This window comes from Miniopterus schreibersii (genome assembly GCF_964146895.1).
Source record: "Miniopterus schreibersii genome assembly, chromosome: 3".
Classification (NCBI taxonomy): Eukaryota; Metazoa; Chordata; class Mammalia; order Chiroptera; family Miniopteridae; genus Miniopterus; species Miniopterus schreibersii.
The window spans coordinates 16,072,381-16,089,994 of record NC_138103.1 but is presented as its reverse complement, the minus strand read 5'-3'; the positions used below and the strand labels follow the sequence as shown (position 1 = coordinate 16,089,994).

The 17,614-nt window shown below is 49.0% G+C and overlaps 2 protein-coding genes across 2 annotated transcripts in view; one reads left to right on the top strand and one right to left on the bottom strand.

Annotated features, from left to right (window-relative positions):
• The window catches only part of USP7 (ubiquitin specific peptidase 7), a 59,805-nt gene extending 49,578 nt beyond the window's left edge, over nucleotides 1-10,227 (top strand). Inside the window, exons 16-31 of the mRNA XM_081131119.1 lie at nucleotides 109-243; nucleotides 662-763; nucleotides 924-1,029; nucleotides 2,130-2,222; nucleotides 2,307-2,374; nucleotides 2,715-2,815; nucleotides 3,669-3,822; nucleotides 4,420-4,487; nucleotides 4,991-5,099; nucleotides 5,194-5,271; nucleotides 6,290-6,390; nucleotides 7,165-7,264; nucleotides 7,890-8,009; nucleotides 8,217-8,288; nucleotides 8,411-8,501; nucleotides 8,906-10,227. Of these exons, the coding sequence (XP_080987245.1) occupies nucleotides 109-243; nucleotides 662-763; nucleotides 924-1,029; nucleotides 2,130-2,222; nucleotides 2,307-2,374; nucleotides 2,715-2,815; nucleotides 3,669-3,822; nucleotides 4,420-4,487; nucleotides 4,991-5,099; nucleotides 5,194-5,271; nucleotides 6,290-6,390; nucleotides 7,165-7,264; nucleotides 7,890-8,009; nucleotides 8,217-8,288; nucleotides 8,411-8,501; nucleotides 8,906-9,012 (1,605 nt within the window). The 3' untranslated portion in view covers nucleotides 9,013-10,227. The remainder of the gene's footprint in view (nucleotides 1-108; nucleotides 244-661; nucleotides 764-923; nucleotides 1,030-2,129; nucleotides 2,223-2,306; nucleotides 2,375-2,714; nucleotides 2,816-3,668; nucleotides 3,823-4,419; nucleotides 4,488-4,990; nucleotides 5,100-5,193; nucleotides 5,272-6,289; nucleotides 6,391-7,164; nucleotides 7,265-7,889; nucleotides 8,010-8,216; nucleotides 8,289-8,410; nucleotides 8,502-8,905) is intronic.
• Nucleotides 10,228-16,909: 6,682 nt separating this feature from the next.
• LITAFD (LITAF domain containing) lies at nucleotides 16,910-17,303 on the bottom strand (the record flags this gene model as incomplete). Its single annotated transcript, XM_081132832.1, has 2 exons — nucleotides 16,910-17,018; nucleotides 17,194-17,303. The coding sequence occupies 2 exons, from the start codon at nucleotides 17,301-17,303 to the stop codon at nucleotides 16,910-16,912; spliced, it is 219 nt and encodes a 72-aa protein (XP_080988958.1).
• Between the last annotated feature and the right edge of the window lie 311 nt (nucleotides 17,304-17,614).

The following is a 17,614-nucleotide window of genomic DNA, read 5'->3' as shown; positions in this document are numbered from 1 at the left end:
GACGATGCCACGGCCAACTGAGCCACACTGGCCAGAGCTATTCGAACTTATTCTTCACAAGTGTGGTCTCATTTCATTTTGTATGTCCATTTTTCCACGGATTTCCAGATAGTCGCAGAGGACCAGTTTTGTGGCCACCAAGGAAATGACATGTACGACGAAGAGAAAGTAAAATACACTGTGTTCAAAGTACTGAAAAACTCCTCGCTCTCTGAGTTTGTGCAGAACCTCTCGCAGACCATGGTGAGTGCCAGGTGCTCTCCTGATGGTTTATTCTGACTTCCAGTTCCACCCTCCTCCTTTATAACTGGACAAGATAGTTCCTTTTGGGGTAGGTGCTGCGTCTAGGCACTGCCTTAGAAGTGAGGTAAGTGGCCTGAGCTCATTTCCTTCTGGGTTGTGCCTATTCTGACTGTGACCTAATTTTTCAACAGAAGCAGCAATGAAAGAAGTTGAATGTGTGATGAGTCTTCTCTTTTGCACGCCCTCTCCTTTTTTTAATTTTAATTTTTATTTTTTGGTAAAATGGGCACTTGAGTCTTGAAATATTAGTGCTCTGAAGGCAGGGAGAGCTGTAATTAGGATTTTTTTCTTAGAATGTTTACAGTGATTCAGAATTAAAATATGAACTGATATTGTTTTAATTTAAAATTTTTTCCAGGGATTTCCACAGGATCAAATTCGATTATGGCCCATGCAAGCCAGGAGCAATGGAACCAAACGCCCAGCGATGTTAGATAACGAGGCAGATGGCAATAAAACAGTGAGTGTTGATGAGCTGCACACCGCAGTGCACTCTGCTGATGAGGCAGCAGTGCCCCCCTTTCGATCTAGTTAGATCATTTCTTCAGGACATGAGCATGGTTTTTCACTCTCAATTCACCAGTAAAACTTTCTGAAATCAGCATCTCTTTTGGAAATAGATGATTGAACTCAGTGATAATGAAAACCCTTGGACTATATTCCTGGAAACAGTTGATCCGGAGCTGGCCGCTAGTGGAGCGACGTTACCCAAGTTTGATAAAGATCGTAAGTGTCCACCAAACACCCAATCGCCTTCAGAGCAGTAGAGTTGGATTCCTGGACCATCTTTCTAAACTCACTGGGTTAAGCGCTGTTCCCTTGCAGTGAAATCTTTTTAATTCCAGAAATGCTCATAAACTATCATGGTCAAGGCTTCTTGATGAAGCCAAGTACAACTGACCATGGGTTTGTAGTGTTGGCGGGGGGGGGGGGGGGCGGGGGGGGTAGCAGTGTTGTCGTCATGTTCCATCTTTAGCCTTCATCCTGTGTATTGCTGATCACTTTGGTCTTCTATGTATTGGGCAGTTCATACAGAGCAGGGATTGCAGACTTTCTCTGCCAAGGGCCAAATAGTAAATACAGTGGACTCTTGCGTAACGTGGGCTTGAGCTGCATGGGCCTACTTACTTGTGGAGTTTTAAAAATAAGTACTGTATGTATTTTTCTTATGATTTCTTTAATAACCTTTTATCTAGCTTGTTTTATTAGAAGAATATAGTATATAATACATAAAATATATGCTAGTCGACTGTTTATGTTATCCATCAGATTTCAGTCAACAGTAGGCTAATGATAGGTTTTTGAGGAGTCGATTTTCTGCTAGTCCTAGAGTTGTTAAAGGTCAACTGTATTTCATGCATTGTGGGCCATATGGTTTCTGCCTGCCGTTGTAGCATGAAAGTGGCCACAGGATGTGTAAGTGAACAGTCTGGCTGTATTCCAGCACTACTTTATACACAAAACAGGTGGATCAGAGTTTGCTATGAGATTGTCTTTTTATTGCTATAAGTGTCCACTTCTCTAGCAAAGATATACAACCATTAACCTGTGAGTGATGGATGACAACACTCAGCCATCTAGTTACTACTAGGTCTTGGAAGCTAGGATTTCTAAATTCACTGCCCCCAATTCCATCCTCACTGTGTCACATGGAGTGTTTCCAGGGGTTTGGTGTTTGTGATGCTGCAGTCACAGGCCTCGTCTGACACAATAACTAGGTGCAGTTAAGCTGTCATTTCAATGGCTTACTGAGTTTTCTATTACTGTTTTTTTAATGGTATACTGAGTGTTAAGATCCTAACAAAACCTGTTTATGAACCTTGTAGATGATGTGATGTTATTTTTGAAGATGTATGACCCCAAAACACGGAGCTTGAACTACTGTGGGCACATCTACACGCCAATATCCTGTAAAATACGTAAGTCCCGCTACATTCACCTTCTGGGTCAATAGTGCTAAAGTCTTGGTGTATTACAACTTTGGATTCTTTTCTTTCTCCTAGGTGACTTGCTTCCGGTTATGTGTGACAGAGCAGGATTTATCCCAGATACTAGCCTTATCCTCTATGAGGTTTGGATTGTTTATTTTTTTATAATCATTGTATTGTTAGTGGTTTGGAGAGGGTTTTTATTGATTGTTTTCTAGCCCTGAATTTGTTATATGTAATGCCTGCAACTAAGGTGACCTCCAGTTGAGGATCACATCTGTAGATTTGTGATTTTTACCAGTTGAGATTGATCAGTGATTATTACATCTTTACAGACATCAGTATTTCCCGTTAGCATTTTAACTTATTAAAAATACAGGGCTGATATATCGAATTAGGTGTAGAGAAAATACAGATAGTGTATGACCATATTAAACATTAGACAAATGTTGCATTGTAACTATTTCATTTCTTTTATTCTAGGAAGTTAAACCGAATTTAACAGAGAGAATTCAGGACTATGATGTGTCTCTTGATAAAGCCCTTGATGAGCTAATGGATGGTGATATTATCGTGTTTCAGAAGTATGTACTTTCTGAAGGATTTTATCACTTTGTACTGATAGCAGAATTGTTTTTCATAAGTCCTATAACAGGAAACAAAATCGTGACTAGATCCTGAGTCCTTTTGTTTGAAGCGCCTCACAGTGCTGCCGGGAAGGAAGTTGGCTCTCTCTGGGTTTGGGAATTTGGGGTGGTGAGCAATTTCATCAGGGCCCTGATTCCCGAGAACTGTCTGTAGTGAGCATGACAGCTGTTCGCAGGGTGGTGGGGGCTTTGTGAAATGGCAAGACTGTTTCTGTCCTCGAGACACAGGGTTTCCCTTAGCATGTACCTACATAGGTAATTGACTTAACCTCCACGTAAAACCGGCAGGCTTGCACTCTTAGTCTGAAAGCAGCCTTGGGGTGCCTTTTCCTTGTTCTTGAAGCATCTCGCTAGGGCGGTCCTGACATAGGCTGTGGGCAGGCCGAGGAATGCAGTGGCCAAGAGCAGGGTCTGGCACTCTTTTGTCGTATCCTGCTGCCTCGGCCTGAAAGTGCCATCTGCCGACTCTTGGTCAGAAAGGAGGCTCTGCCATGAGCCAGCTCTGTGGGCCCCTACTTCACCTGAGGCCTTCCCCTTATCTCTAGAGGAGAGGGCACCGGTTTTTGTATTGCGATCAAGGACAGAAAGCAGTTGGCACTGTGCATGGCTCAGAGCACACCTTCTGTACACGATGGCCTTTCCCCATTGTCCCTGGCTCACAAAGGTAGCTGGGCAGACCCCCAGCATCCTGAAATATGACCCTGAGCTATTGGTGTCACTGTTGCATGAGACATGATGACCCCTAGCCTGGGCTTTGATTCAGTCTACAAATTGTTTTTTCTCCCCCCAGGGATGACCCTGAAAATGATAATAGTGAATTACCCACCGCAAAAGAATACTTCAGAGACCTCTATCATCGTGTTGATGTCATTTTCTGTGATAAGACAATCCCTAATGATCCTGGATTTGTGGTCACGTTATCAAATAGAATGAATTATTTTCAGGTATTTGATAAGTGCTCTTCTCCCTTCAGATTCCACACCAGAAGACCAAGTTCTTTAAAAAAATGTTCGCTGATGAGGCTGATGGATTTGGTTCAGGAGGAGGGGTTAGTCCCACTGTCTGAGAAATTCCTGACTGAAGTGGGTTGGTGCTAAGATTGCCATGGGACCAAAGCCACCCTTCCTCCCTTCCCCTCCCTCATCCACCATGATGTCCATCTGCACTCTTGACCCTCAAAATCCTCTACCCCAGCACAATTTGGTTTCAGAGGTGATGGTGTAAAGAAGGCTCCTTTGCTTCAGTTATAACATGCCACTTGTGAAGCATTTTTAGGACTCATCAGGAAATAAAAAATCTATAGACTTCACCATTAAAAGTGAAAAACCCTTTAAAAGCTCTCTTCATCAGATATGCTACTCCTTGATGATGTGCTTTGTACTTTAAGTTAGATAGTAAATGCCTAGGGCATTTACATTCAGGCTGCTCATACCACATTTAAGAATATGAAGAGGCTCATTAATGATAAAGTTTATAAGCACATTTCAGTTCATTTTCCCAAATGAACCTTTTCTGATTTCTGATTTATCCCCTTCTCCCAGGTCGCAAAGACTGTTGCACAGAGGCTCAACACCGACCCAATGTTACTCCAGTTTTTCAAGTCTCAAGGGTAAGCCACACTCACGGACACTCGGTGTTAGGTCGTTACCGCATGCTCTCCATAGTTCATCCAGACATCTTGGAACTAATTTTAATAAGTAGCTGGCCACATCACCTGACATGCCATTTATTGCTTAGTTTCAGATATAGAATTGTCACCACTCATATCTTGACCACACTACTACAAGATATCAAAATAATTGGCTGCCTCATCTACAGTCAGACTTACTTTAGATACATCATCAATAAACACATCACCTCCCCACTCCCTTGTGTCCAGCTGGGTCCACCCCAGCCAGACTTAGGTATGCCGTGTTACTATTGCAGAGAGCGTTCAGGTGTGACAGCCAGGGGGACTTAGGACTTGGGAAATAGCGTTAGAGTGGAACCCTGTGCCAGGCCCCAATTTCAAATCTAGGTGCAAGGCCAGTGGTTTGCTTTTCTGCTCACTCAAAGATATTTGTTTCCGGCGGATAAACAAGTCATTTACTTATATGCTGTTTTCTTGTGTAGTTATAGGGACGGCCCAGGTAATCCTCTTAGGCATAATTATGAAGGTACTTTAAGAGATCTTCTACAGTTCTTCAAGCCTAGACAACCTAAGAAACTTTACTATCAGCAGGTACGAGTCCAAATTAATGTGCCCATGGGTAATACAGAGAAGCCTTGGGTTTTTGTGGAAGCACATCTAAAACAAGCCTCTCTTTTTTTAATAGCTTAAGATGAAAATCACAGACTTTGAAAACAGGCGAAGTTTTAAGTGTATATGGTTAAACAGCCAATTTAGGGAAGAGGTAAGTTTTTTTTTTTAATGGTGTGAATTTTTATTTTTATTGGAGCTTGTCTGTAGTGTTTGTCTCCCCAGACCTTGAAAACTAAAACAACAAAATAAAGCACAATGGGTGATAGCATGTTAGTGGCCCCTGGGCCCAGAGTTTGAGAACCTGGGCATGGCAGTGAGCTTTGTGTCCTCCTGCACTACCTCTGAGCCCTGGGGGGAAAATAACAATATCATCTGCCTGAACCCTCCAGGAACTCTTTTCTTACTGACGTGTCCATCTTAAGTTAGTGCACTGCTGCTTGGCCCAGGGCAGCATTTTTCTCAAACCATGTCTGGCCTCTGTGAGTGAGCAGACACTGACTGTGCTGGGCACACACATCGGAAGTTATTAACATGGGCCACTCCAGTGTCATGCTTGTTGCACACAGCAGTCATGTCCAGCTGTGTGGTTCTTCTAGAACATCTGTACTGCCTGGGATTGCAAGTCTTTTTCACCTTTCTTGCTCTGCCAGTTTTGAGGGGAAATTTGAGCCACATGCCACAGACATTTACACCTATGTGGAGCTGATCACACTGAAATTGTAAAGGTCTTCTCTGGTTACGGTCTAGACTAATTAGCCTCTCTCTGCTGAGAATCGGAAAGGCTTGTAGATCTTCCAGGGGGACCATTTCCTGAGAAGCTGCCGTGGAAATGGCAACTTTTTGCATCAAAGTGGCATTTTTTGTTTGTTTTCTTTTATTGGATCTATTGGGGTGACACTGGTTAATAAAGTTATAGGTTTCAGGTGTCCAGAAAGTGGCATTTCCTAAGTCCCGTCAGTACTTCGTGAGTCTCAGGTTTGGGCAGATCGTCTGAGTGAGCTCACACATCAGGGCCTTCATGGCGGGAATGTAAGTGAGGGCGTCCTGGGGACCTAGACACAGTTGAGGACTTCTGTTGCCGTTTTTTCTCTCTTCAAGCAAAACTGGTTTGCTGTAACAGACTCTTTATGTTTTCTTTAAAGCATTTATTTCATCTTGTCATTTCTTAGGAAATAACACTATATCCAGACAAGCACGGGTGTGTCCGGGACCTGTTAGAAGAATGTAAAAAGGCTGTAGAGCTTGGGGAGAAGGCATCAGGGAAACTTAGGCAAGTATTTCCTGGAGCCCTAAGGCGGCGGGAGTTGGTTGGTACCAGCCCCAGACTCTCAGTGTGTGAGTGGGAATTGAGCACAGCCAGAGCCCTGTGCATTGTTGCCAGACTCATCTCTCAGCCCATCTTTTGCAGCAGTTTTTAAATATTTCACAGTTAAGCCCTTTTTCCTCCTTCCCTTCCAGTCTCCTGATACTAACAACCTATAGTAAAAATGTGCGCTTCAGGTAGAAAAGCCAAGCAGGAGGATAGGATTCCAATAGAATGATAACTGAAACTGGAAAAAGCTGCGCTGATTGTGTTTGAGAAACTGGGCTACTGCTGATTTGTGTAGCCAGCAGTCATGCTGTGGGCAGAAGCCGCAGGCATGATGATCGGTTTTTATTTCAGAGAGCTGGGTGCTTTTCTTATGTCTCTTCATAATCAGCTTCAGGACAAAACAGCCCTTGTGGCTATTGGCTCCCAGAGTGTTTTTCCCTCTAATATTAATAAAAGAAGGAGCCCTTTATTCTCTGTGTGGGACTGGCGGGAGATTCACCAGCTCCGGGAGACTCGGCTCACTGAGGCTTGCAGGTCATGCTCCTCGAATTGCTCGCTCAGGGCCACCTGGCCAGTATTGTGTCTGCTTCTGTGAGTGCCTGCTTTGGACATTTCAGATCTTTTAAGAAGAAAGAAGACACGCAAATCTTGATAGCTTTATAATAAGAAAACAATTTGTCAGTCTGTTTTCACATGAATTTATATTTTCCACTTTCATCCTGTTTTGTACAGGCTGCTAGAAATTGTAAGCTACAAAATTATTGGTGTGCACCAAGAAGATGAGCTATTAGAATGTTTATCTCCTGCGACAAGTAGAACATTTCGAATAGAGGTAACTGCCCCATTCTTGGCACCAGTGAAAGCTCTGAGCCCTTGGTGGGTGGGGCAGCTGTCAGCCACGTTGGATTGTCTTATTGTGATAAAATATACGTAACTTAAACTTTACCATTTTAAGTGCACAGCCCAATGGCATTAAGTACATTCACACTTGAGCACTTGTCACCACCATCCGTTGCCTTCCTAACGAAAACTCCGTACCCATTAACAGTCTCCCTCCGCCAGTCCCTGGCAACCACCACTCTACTTTATCTGAATTTGACTATACTAGGTACCTCATATAAGAAGAATCATACACAGTTTGTACTTAGAAATTAATTTTAAATATTGGCCACCAGACAAATCTATTCAGAAAATGGGTCCCCTTTGGTTTCTAGAGTTGCTGAAATTCCCACAGTAACTAGAAAAACCCATTATCTAGTGTCTTAAAACCCAGCATTTTCCTTAAAAACTTATATTTTTCCTGCTCTGAGCTCTTACCATTCTAACAACACCCAAACATGGCATTTTGGCAAAAATATGAGCTAACTTCCTCATTGCAGGAGCAGTTCAGTATTAAAGCGTGGCATTTTATCTGCATCAGGTGCTTTATTAAGCTCCCTGTTTCAATGTGCCCCCAGGAAATACCTTTGGACCAGGTGGACATAGACAAGGAGAATGAAATGCTGATCACGGTGGCACATTTTCACAAGGAGGTGTTCGGGACATTTGGAATCCCATTTTTGCTGAGGATACACCAGGTGAGGTTTTCTGGGTAAAAGGTTGAGCATCACATGTCAAACCGTGAAGCCTCCCCCCCCTCCCCCCCCTTTTGGATCAGCATTGCTAAATCTGCTTTCCTGCCTCTGTGGGCAGACCGTGGGCTTCAGTGCCATCCCTGTGGGCCATGAGCCGCTGCCATGGTGCAGCACAGGTGCGTGAGCGCTCGTGTCCTTTCCTGTTCGCAGGGCGAGCATTTCAGAGAAGTCATGAAGCGGATTCAGTGTCTGCTAGACATCCAGGAGAAGGAGTTTGAGAAGGTACGCACTTCCTGGACGCCCAGTGACAGCGAGCAGCATGCTGGAGGCTTGACTAGGAAGCGGCCTAGACGTTGCCAGAGACATCCCGAGTTGATGGAGGAGTTTTCATTTTTGTCTTTTAGTTTAAATTTGCCATTGTGATGATGGGCCGGCACCAGTACATAAATGAAGATGAGTACGAAGTAAACTTGAAAGACTTTGAACCTCAGCCTGGTAAGAGCCCTCCCACTGCTTTCCTTCCGTATCGGGTTAAGTCTAATAAGCAAGTGGTAAGTAGATGGAGGTGGAGAGCCCTGGGTTGATTGCCACCTCTCGCATTCCTACAGCAGGCGGCCTGGGCTTGCTTGGCTCGTTTGTAATAGGAACAGCAGCCTGTAATCCACGAATTCTCTTAAGGATTAAAACATGCTGGCTGGCTCTGACCGTGCTGCATGTCAAAGCCACCAAGACATTCGGTCAGGGTGTGGGTGCCCTTGGCTCCAGGTGTGCGCAGCTCAGAAGCCCCAGCCTCACTGAACCCACACCTGGCATCTCTGCTCTTGTGGTCACTTTGACCACTCCTGGCGTGGGGTTCCGGTACTTGCTCTGTGGTCTCATCGCCCCTCTCTCCCTACCAGGTAACATGTCTCACCCTCGGCCATGGCTAGGGCTCGACCACTTCAACAAAGCCCCAAAGAGAAGTCGCTACACTTACCTTGAAAAGGCCATTAAAATCCATAACTGACTTCCTCACCCGTGTGTGCAAGGCGAGGACCGCGTGTGGGTGTGTGCCCCTTTTTAACAGCGAGAACTTTGGTACACGTGCGCTCTAGCCGAAGTCTTCAGCAAGAGGATTTGCTGCTGGTGTTAATTTTATTTTGTTGAGGCTGTTCAGTTTGGCTTCTCTGTATCTATTGACTGCCCTTTTTGAGCAAAATGAAGGTGTTTTTATAAAGCTTGGATGCCAATGAGAGTTATTTTATGGTAACCACAATGCAAGGCAACTGTCAGCATAACGGGGAGAAGAGGTTAGTGGGACGCGTGGCACTGGCAACGGTCTCTGGTCTGTGTCTAGTTGGCATAAGGTGCCTGGCTGCCTCTGGGGTCCCGATCACCACCCCGCAGCTAGTAAGTCTTATGTTTAGGCTCATCTGACGTATTTCCTTCAGTTATACTTTCAATGGCCTTTTGTGCATCTGTAAAGGCAAAACAGAGAAACTCACAAGCTAATAAATAGCGCTCTTTCCTTCACTGCGTGTCCTGTCGCCCCTTCCTCGGTTCTCTCCCCAGCTGCCTGGGTCTTTTTAATAAACTTGTCTCACTTCTGTCAGCCACTACTGTTCTGCAGCCCATTGGCAAAGTGGGTGCACTGAGGACAGTCTGACAGACCTTCTGGGGTCTTTTATTAAGTGGAAAGCACTGTTAATTACAATTAAGGTGTATTCTGCTGCCTTCGGCAGACTTACTGATCTCAAGAGTTCTTTCAAGCAGGTGAAAATTATAGAATCTCCTTCAGATGGAACAGATGGAGCAAAAGAGAGCCTTTTTAGCAAAGAGGGCATGCTCACTAGTGGTAGTAAGCTGTTGACTTTGTAAAAAAGTTAAAAGAAAAAAAAAACAGGGAAAATGAAATTGTATATTTAATGAATGAACATGTACAATTTACTGCTGGGAGGAGGTGACTTTCTGTTGGGTGAATGAATCTACAGGTGACTCACTGATGTTGATACTCATTGTGTGTAGTTTTATTTCAGTCCCGACCTTTTATTTGGAGCTAATGCCAGCTGCGTGTCTAGTTTTGAGTGCAGTAAAATAGAATCAGCAGATCACACTTATTTTTCATTCTTTTCAGTATCTTTTGTTTGTTTCTGTAGCAGCGGTGTACACCAACTCTTCCTGTATATTGCCTTTTTGCTGGAAAATGTTGTATGTTGAATAAAATTTTCTATTAAAATTATAATTCAGTGAGTGACGTGGAAATTGAGGAAGATTTCTGCCCTCTCCAGAAAGAGGCTTGGGAAACCTTTTCATTTATAACAAGGTTTTACCGAGATACTTCCCTTCTAATTTCAATATTGCTGATGTACAATTCTGGCTTCTTTCTCTTTTTTTTTTTTTTTTTGCCTTTTACTAGTCTCATTTAAGCTTAAGGAATAAAAGGCTTTCCAGGTGGGAACCATGTACAAATAAAATGGCTGGAAATATTACTGAAATGGTGGGAGGGGCGCTGGCGTGCCAGTGGCCATGGCCGTCCTCAGCGGCCTTGTGTCTTCACCCCATGTGCTGTTCCTGGGCTCCAGACTGGGCTGTGCCCTGTGACTCCGGTCCGGTTCCGCTGTGACGTGTGCTTTCACACCCCAGAGCTGCCCTCGGCCAGTGTGTGGACCACCCTCCCCTCAGTCTTTTAAAGAACTTCAAGTTTTTGTTTTGGCTTTTTTTGGCTGAGAGTAGGTTATAGTCTTAGGTAATTGAGACAGAAGTCTCCCTGAAATTATTAAATGACTGACTTTACAAAAACATTCTGCCATGTGGATGACATGTGCTGCGTTTCTTTTCCATCCACTCCCAGTTACGGCATCAAGTTCATAAAACAGTTTCGGGGACAGGGATGGGAACAAACTGCCTTTCAGTCAGCTCACTCTGAGCCCTGAGGAGGTCCCGTCCTCTTCGGTGTCACTGTCTTGTGATGGAGGTCCGAGTCCCTAGAACAGTGGGTCCCTGGCAGCCATAGTGTGGTGGGAAGAGGGGCCCAGTCCCGTGTAGACAGAAGTGTGGTGGAAGAAACTCGCATTTTAAAATTTAAGGAGCATGCAGGGTAGGGAACAGGGCCTGTCATCGCCGTCTGTGTAACAGCAGCTCCCAGAGCACTTCCCAGTGTCCTTGCTCGTCCAGTGTGGGGACCACCACATCTAGCAAGAAGTGGGGCACGTGTCTCCAGTAGTGTTTGCAAGTATTACCATATTAATGTTTTAAACCCTGAGCCTGTACCACACCAGTGGGGGTGGCTTTGGCGTATAACGCTGTGCACAAGAAGCATCCGCTGCAGAGTGCCCTGTGACTAGGGGCCTCAGTGGTGACCCTGGGCCACAATTTTGTGACAGCAGTGAGAACAAGCTGTGTCCAGAACCCTCTCTTCCTAAGCAAGGCCTTATCCTGGGCTTTCCTCCTGCTGCCTCTCCATGCCTTGTTTTGAGGCAAGTGCTCATGGTGTGGGTGGTGCGTGGGGTTGAGGTTTCTAGTAGTTCACCAAAGCCTCCAGTTTGAAACCACCCATGCAGCTGAGTGTGTGATAAGCTTTGGCCTTGTGGGCCTCATGGTCGTCTCGGGACCACAACTCTGCCATTGGAGCCGGAACGCGGCTGCAGACCACACTTCAGTGGAGGGGTGAGGCCGAGCTGGTCGCACTTCTTTTATAAAACAGGCAAAAGTCAGAGTTCGCCGACCCCTGGGCTAGACAGAAAAGGAGCGCCTGTGGGGGACTCCTGGCTGGCTGCAGCGGTCTGATTGGGAGGGTGGCCCACTAGGGAGAAAGTGCGTCAGAGTGACCTTGGAGCCAGCCTTGCCCCTCCCTGAAAACATGCACAAGTACTGCCCAGTGAGAGCCACACCTCGTGTTTGTGGGCCACTGAGTGGCGTGTCTGGCCATCGGCAGTTTGTTGTGACCTGGCTCTGTCCAGTCTGCCACAGCGGCTTCATTTGCACCACCCCATGCAGTAGACCATGAGCCATATGTGGCTAAAACAGCTTCAAGCTGCCACATGTGGCTAATGCCTTCCCTATTGGGAAAAGCCACTGTGACCAAATGTTCCTCACTGGTTTGTTACAATGATTAGCAGTGGAGTTGATATGGAAAACACTAGAGCAGTGGGGCTCTAGCTTTTCTGACCTTTTCATTAGCAAAGACTTCCGGAGTGTTCACTTACTGGATGGAAGCAAAGATAAAGACCAAGCTCCTAGGTTCTCTGTACCTTGCCATTCAGGGTGGGGTGGGGGGCTTGTGCTGACTTAGAATGAGGCCTTGGAGCCGTTCGTTGGGGCCTTTAGGAGAGTGGTCTGGGCAAAGTTGTGTCTGCAGGTTCCAGAGGTAGGGCACGTGCACGTCAGCTCCAAGGGACCACTGACCCACCAGGAGGCTAAGAACCATCAATGAATGGATCCATAGTGGGCATATGGGTGTTGACCCCAAGATCCTGCTAAGTTTGATTTGTGTTTAAAAATGTCACAATAAAATGGAGAGAAAAACCTACATGCTGAGCCCCTGTGAAGCCCAACTCAGCAAGTGATGCTGGCCTGTCCCCTTCCCCACCAGTGGAGTGGGCGCCCTCAGCCCTCCCCAACTCCTTCCTGCAGTCGGCATTGCAGTGGATCATGGGGGTGGCAGAGAGGTTCAGGGTCAGCTGCGTCCACTCACAGGCATGAGATGGGGGCGTGACAGTCTATACAACCATGGCCCCTCCCTGCCTTCATCCTGCCAGGCATTGCTGCTTCCTTGCCTCTGTCCACACAACATGGGCTTGACTTAAGGTGACCACCACTGGAAATGGGCAGGAGGTATCCCAGGCTGTGACCTGCTCACCAGCCACTGAACAGTGCTGGACTGGGAGGCCAGCACCACACCCTCCTCTGTGCTCCCGTGATAACGAAGGCAAGGCCTGTCCTGTCTTGCCTTTGGCCATGAGTCAGAAGTCTTCAGTCCTCAAACAACTCACTACTGAGCACTGCATATCAGTTCCTGGTGAGGCATCTAGGCGGCCCAGAGATACCAGGACACAGGCTGAGCAGCCCAGCTGGGCTCTTGGGGAGCTTGCTAAGTGCAGAGCTGGCCTTGAAAACCTCATCGCCACATGCCATCCTGCCTCCCAGGTGCCCCAGCTAGCCCTCGGGGTGGAAGGAGGTCTGTCCCCCTTTAGGTGGGAGCTGCAAGAACTGTCTCCCTCTGAGCCCTGGGCCCTCCAGGACATGCCGTCCAGGCTACACTCCTGGCAGCGCCCAGTGGTGCAGAGACAAACTTGGGCATGGAGAAGCCAAGTCAACCTTTAGAGAAAGGTGTGTGCAAGGAGAAAGGCTGGCCCCCCCATGCACATCAGACTGGTTCTACAGTGAGATCCTGGGACAGGAGAACCAAGGCTGCCCTGGGACCAGGCCTCAGACACTAAAAGACTTATGAAGTGGAAACAGTGGTTTAGGCCCTGGTGCCCAAGGCAGTGAGTAAGGTCACCTGGGATACTGGGCCGCAGAGACACGTTCAGTGTGACGGTTACTGAGTGTGGGCCCTATGCAGCTGGACCTTCAGAGTTTTTAAAGAAGCTGAAAAGTCTGGATTTTCAGTGCAACTTTCCCAATATTTACAAGTCAACAAACGACTTTTTCTTAACACTGAGCAGTCTAATCAGAAAGGCCTGGGGATTGGTCCATGGCTCACGCAAGGTTGCTGCCTGGGCCAGATGGGTCCCTGTGGAAGGTGCAGTGGGGTCTGAGCCAGGTGAGTGAAGGGAGGACCTTGGGACACCAGCTCCACAGCGGGCAGAGCTCAGATGTGCTTCCGTGGCCCTGCGCTTGCTGTGGTGGTCACTGTCATGGGACTAAATGCTGTGTCTGTGGAGCTGTCGGGATCCAAGTCAAAACAAGCAAGTTGCCTTGTGAACATGGGATCAGTCACCAGCCTTGAGTCAAGCTCTTCGGATATATCTGGTCCAGCCGTAGCCTCTTGGCAGAGCCAGGCATGCCCTGTGACTAATCCGCAAAGCCTGGGCACCTCTGCAGAGGGGTGGACCCCTCCCAACCAGTGGTTGGTCAAGTCCCAGGTCAAGACTTCTGCGTCTGGTCCAGCCAGTGTGGTTTAGTGGTTGAGCCTCGGCCCAACCACTAAGAGGTCACTGGCTTAATTCCTGGTTAGGGCACATGCCCAGGTTGCAGGCTTGATCCCCGTAGGGGGCGTGCAGGAGGCAGCCAATCAGTGATGTTTCTCTCCCCCTTCCTGTTCTCTCTGTAAAATCAATAAAAACGTAAAAAAAAAGACTTCTTTCTCTGGATGGTGGCCCGTGGGCCCATCCTGGCCGCCGTGACTCGCTCTCCCTTTCAGCGATAACCATGTTTGAGACGGCGTGGTCTTGCCTTTAACCACAGAGCCCTGTCTTGCGGACCTGAGGCCTTTCTGTCTCCCTGGGTTCATTTGACACTACTCTGCCCTGCTTTATGATATATGAGGGGTTGGGTTCCCAGGAACTGGGGGCCTGGTTTGTCAGATGCTTCACCTTCTACTGAAATCCCAAAATCTCGCTAAAATGGGTCTCTGTTTGGATGTGGAAATTAGGACTCGTTCTCACAGCTAGTGCCTACTCGGAAGCTGGTGCTCACCTGGTTCTCCAGGGCATCTGGGAGTGTGGGGGATGGCAAAGGGGCAGCTGCAGGGGCATCTTTGCAGGGCTGATACTCAGATGTAGAGGTATCTGTCATCCTCCTTTGTGGCTGATGTGACCAGCTCCCTGGCTGGTGCAACACAGCGGTCACAACAGGTGTGGGCAGAGTAGCGCTCCCCTCACGGGGTTAGGCTTCCAGGAACGTGTCTGCCTGCCGAAGATGGCTTGAAAAGAGGCCACCGTGATGCTCCGATGCCTCCATGACTTCAGCCCTACACGCGGACGCAGGGACAGGCACCCACGCACAGACAAGCAGACACGTGCGCATCTTCCTGCCGCTGTGCTTCACGTTGCTGCTGCCCCGCATTCGCGTTGGGTAGACAGCGTGAGTTTCCAGCTGCTGGTCTGATTCCTGGACCTGGAACCCTGGCATCTGTATACGCTGGGTGGGGGAGCACTGCTCTCCTGGGCAGCGGTGAGCATTGCAGCCAACCACCTGCCTCACTTTAATGAATGAAATGAACTTCACAGGCCCTTCCTGTTACTCTCTTCGGCCCCTAATGCTCTCACTTCCCTTCTCGATGAAGTTCATTTTAATTGAAAAGATGGGTGGGATCTTTTTTTTTTTTTTTTTTTGTACTTTGCCAAATGTCCCTCAGGTGTGCCCCAGGTTTTCCTTACCATACTCACAACTGACCTCATCCCCAGGGAAACCCCATTTTACCTACAAGGGACCCCGTTCCTAAGCCAACTTGGGCCTGTAGCGTTCTAAGCTGCTGCCAAGTTCCCGCATAGTCACCTCTGCTGTACAGGATAGGATAGCCTACCACTGTGCTGTAGCTGTGAGGGAATTTTAAGAATTAGCCCAGCCAGTTGAATGTCCACCCATTAACCAAGAGGTCGCCAGTTCGATTTCCAGTCGGGACATACGCCCTGTTGCAGGTTAGATCCCACGTGGGGGGAGTGCAGGAGGCAGCCGATCAATGTTTCTCATCGATGTTTCTGTCTATCCCTCTCCCTCTGCAAAAGGAAGGCTCTCTTTCTAAAAAATCAAAAACATTTAAATCTCATCTTGGGGGCTGGGGACAGAGATTTGGGAAGATTTGCTTCCCCCTCCCAGCCTCCATGAACCCACCTGTCCCCGCCTGGGAAAGTGACAAGAGACCCAAGAATGAGTGATGGCACTGCTGGGCCAGATGAGGGAGTAGGTGAGAGGAGGGCGGGCAGGGCACTCCAGAGGCGGCAAGGGGAGGAGTCCGGACACATGAGAGTGGGGGAGGGAGGCAGACGCCTGCTCACAATGGCCTCAGGTGACCCCCTGTTATGGTGAGTTGTAGGCAGGTGTCTGGCACAATCAGAGCTGAAGTTACTAATTCTCACCCGTGTTAATTGAGCTTGCTCTGTGCCGGGCACTGGTTGCTGGTGAGACTGGAGGGAGCAGGCAAGACTTGGGGCAGGGAGGCCGGTCAGAGACTGGTGCCTCCAAGGAAGACCAGGGTGGGGTATCAAGGAGGGAAAAGTTATTGGGCAAAAAGGACAGGAGAAGGGTGGTGCTGAGGGACTGGGACCAGAGGAGGGGCTGCAGGGAGGTGGTCATGCCATCCGCAGCCCCCAGGGCCACACAAGGAGGTGGGAAAAGGGAGTCACCTTGAGACTTGCTGGGTTTGCAGGACCCCTGAGGCATCCGAGGGAAGGGTTGTGGGATGGAGTAGTGATGTGAGAAGAGACCTAAGACGGGACCATGGGTGGGGGCGGGCGGGGGGGGGGGCATCAGCAGGATGGCCCACAGGAGGTGGCCGGGAACCACTGCGGTACAGGTGGACAGCGGGGTGAGGGGCAGGGGACCAGGTGTGGGCCTGGACATGGGTCGCAGAGTGAGTGGCAGGGGAGGAGGTAGGTGACAGGGAGCACAGGTCCCCCTGGCTGGAGATGCAGAGAGGTGTTGACAAGAGGACTCAGAAGCCTGAGCTGATGGGAATCGGCGGGAGAGGTGAGAGCTGATCAATGGGTTGTGGTTTTGAAGGGGTCAGAAGAGCACAGGCCCTGAGAAGGGAGGGCTAGGCATCATCCGTTCACCCAGTGCTAGCAGCACCTTTTACGTGCAGGTGCCGGTCTGAACGCCAGCCTGACCTCCATGGAGACAGGAGGGCAGGGGAAGGGCTGGTGGGCACTGCCTCAGTCCCTTCACAGCCCCCTGGGCCGGGCCGGGGTGGGATGGGGGGACCCAGCAGGACAGACGCGAGCAGGTAAAGGTCACTCAATAGACATTTATTTTGAGGGGATTCACAGGCGATGGTAGCGGAAGAGTTCTTGTCGGCACACAGGGCACGTGTGCTTCACGTCCATTAGGCTGTCCATGCAGAAGGGGAAGAGACAGCAGCCCAGGACACACCTGCAGCCTCGGGAGCAGGGGGCCGGGGCCGGGCCCAGGCTGAGGTGGGCTGGACTCACCCCTGCTAAGCCAAGCCCGTGCCCCCCAAGCCCGGCCCTGCCCTGCCCCCTCCGCCCGGAGCCGGCCCTCCCCACCCGGCAGGCGCTCAGCTGCCACGGTCAGGGCGCCTACTCACCCGAACATGAAGAGGCTGGTACACAGCACCCAGGTGAGGATCCCCGGGATGGGGGTGGTCGTCGTGATGATGTAGTTCCCGCAGTAGGGGCACTGGTACTGTACGGGCATGGCCGAGGCCAGCACAGGCATACCGCTGTACACAGCTTGGGGGCAGGAAGGGGGAAGGTCAGGCCTCACGCCTCATCCCTCTCCCCAGCACCCACCCCTGGGCAGACCCTGGCATGGCCTGCGCCCTCTGCAGGTGCTCGTGCTCCCGAGCAGCCCAGGCTGTCAACATGGGCCCCCAGGCCCCTTGCAGCCCCTTTCCTCCCAACCACTAGCCTTCAGGGCTCAGGGGCCCCCCTCATTCAGGACACCCTGCCTCCCCGGATCACGGTACTCGGGGAACTGGGGAGCATCTCTGGGTTTAGACTCAGTTA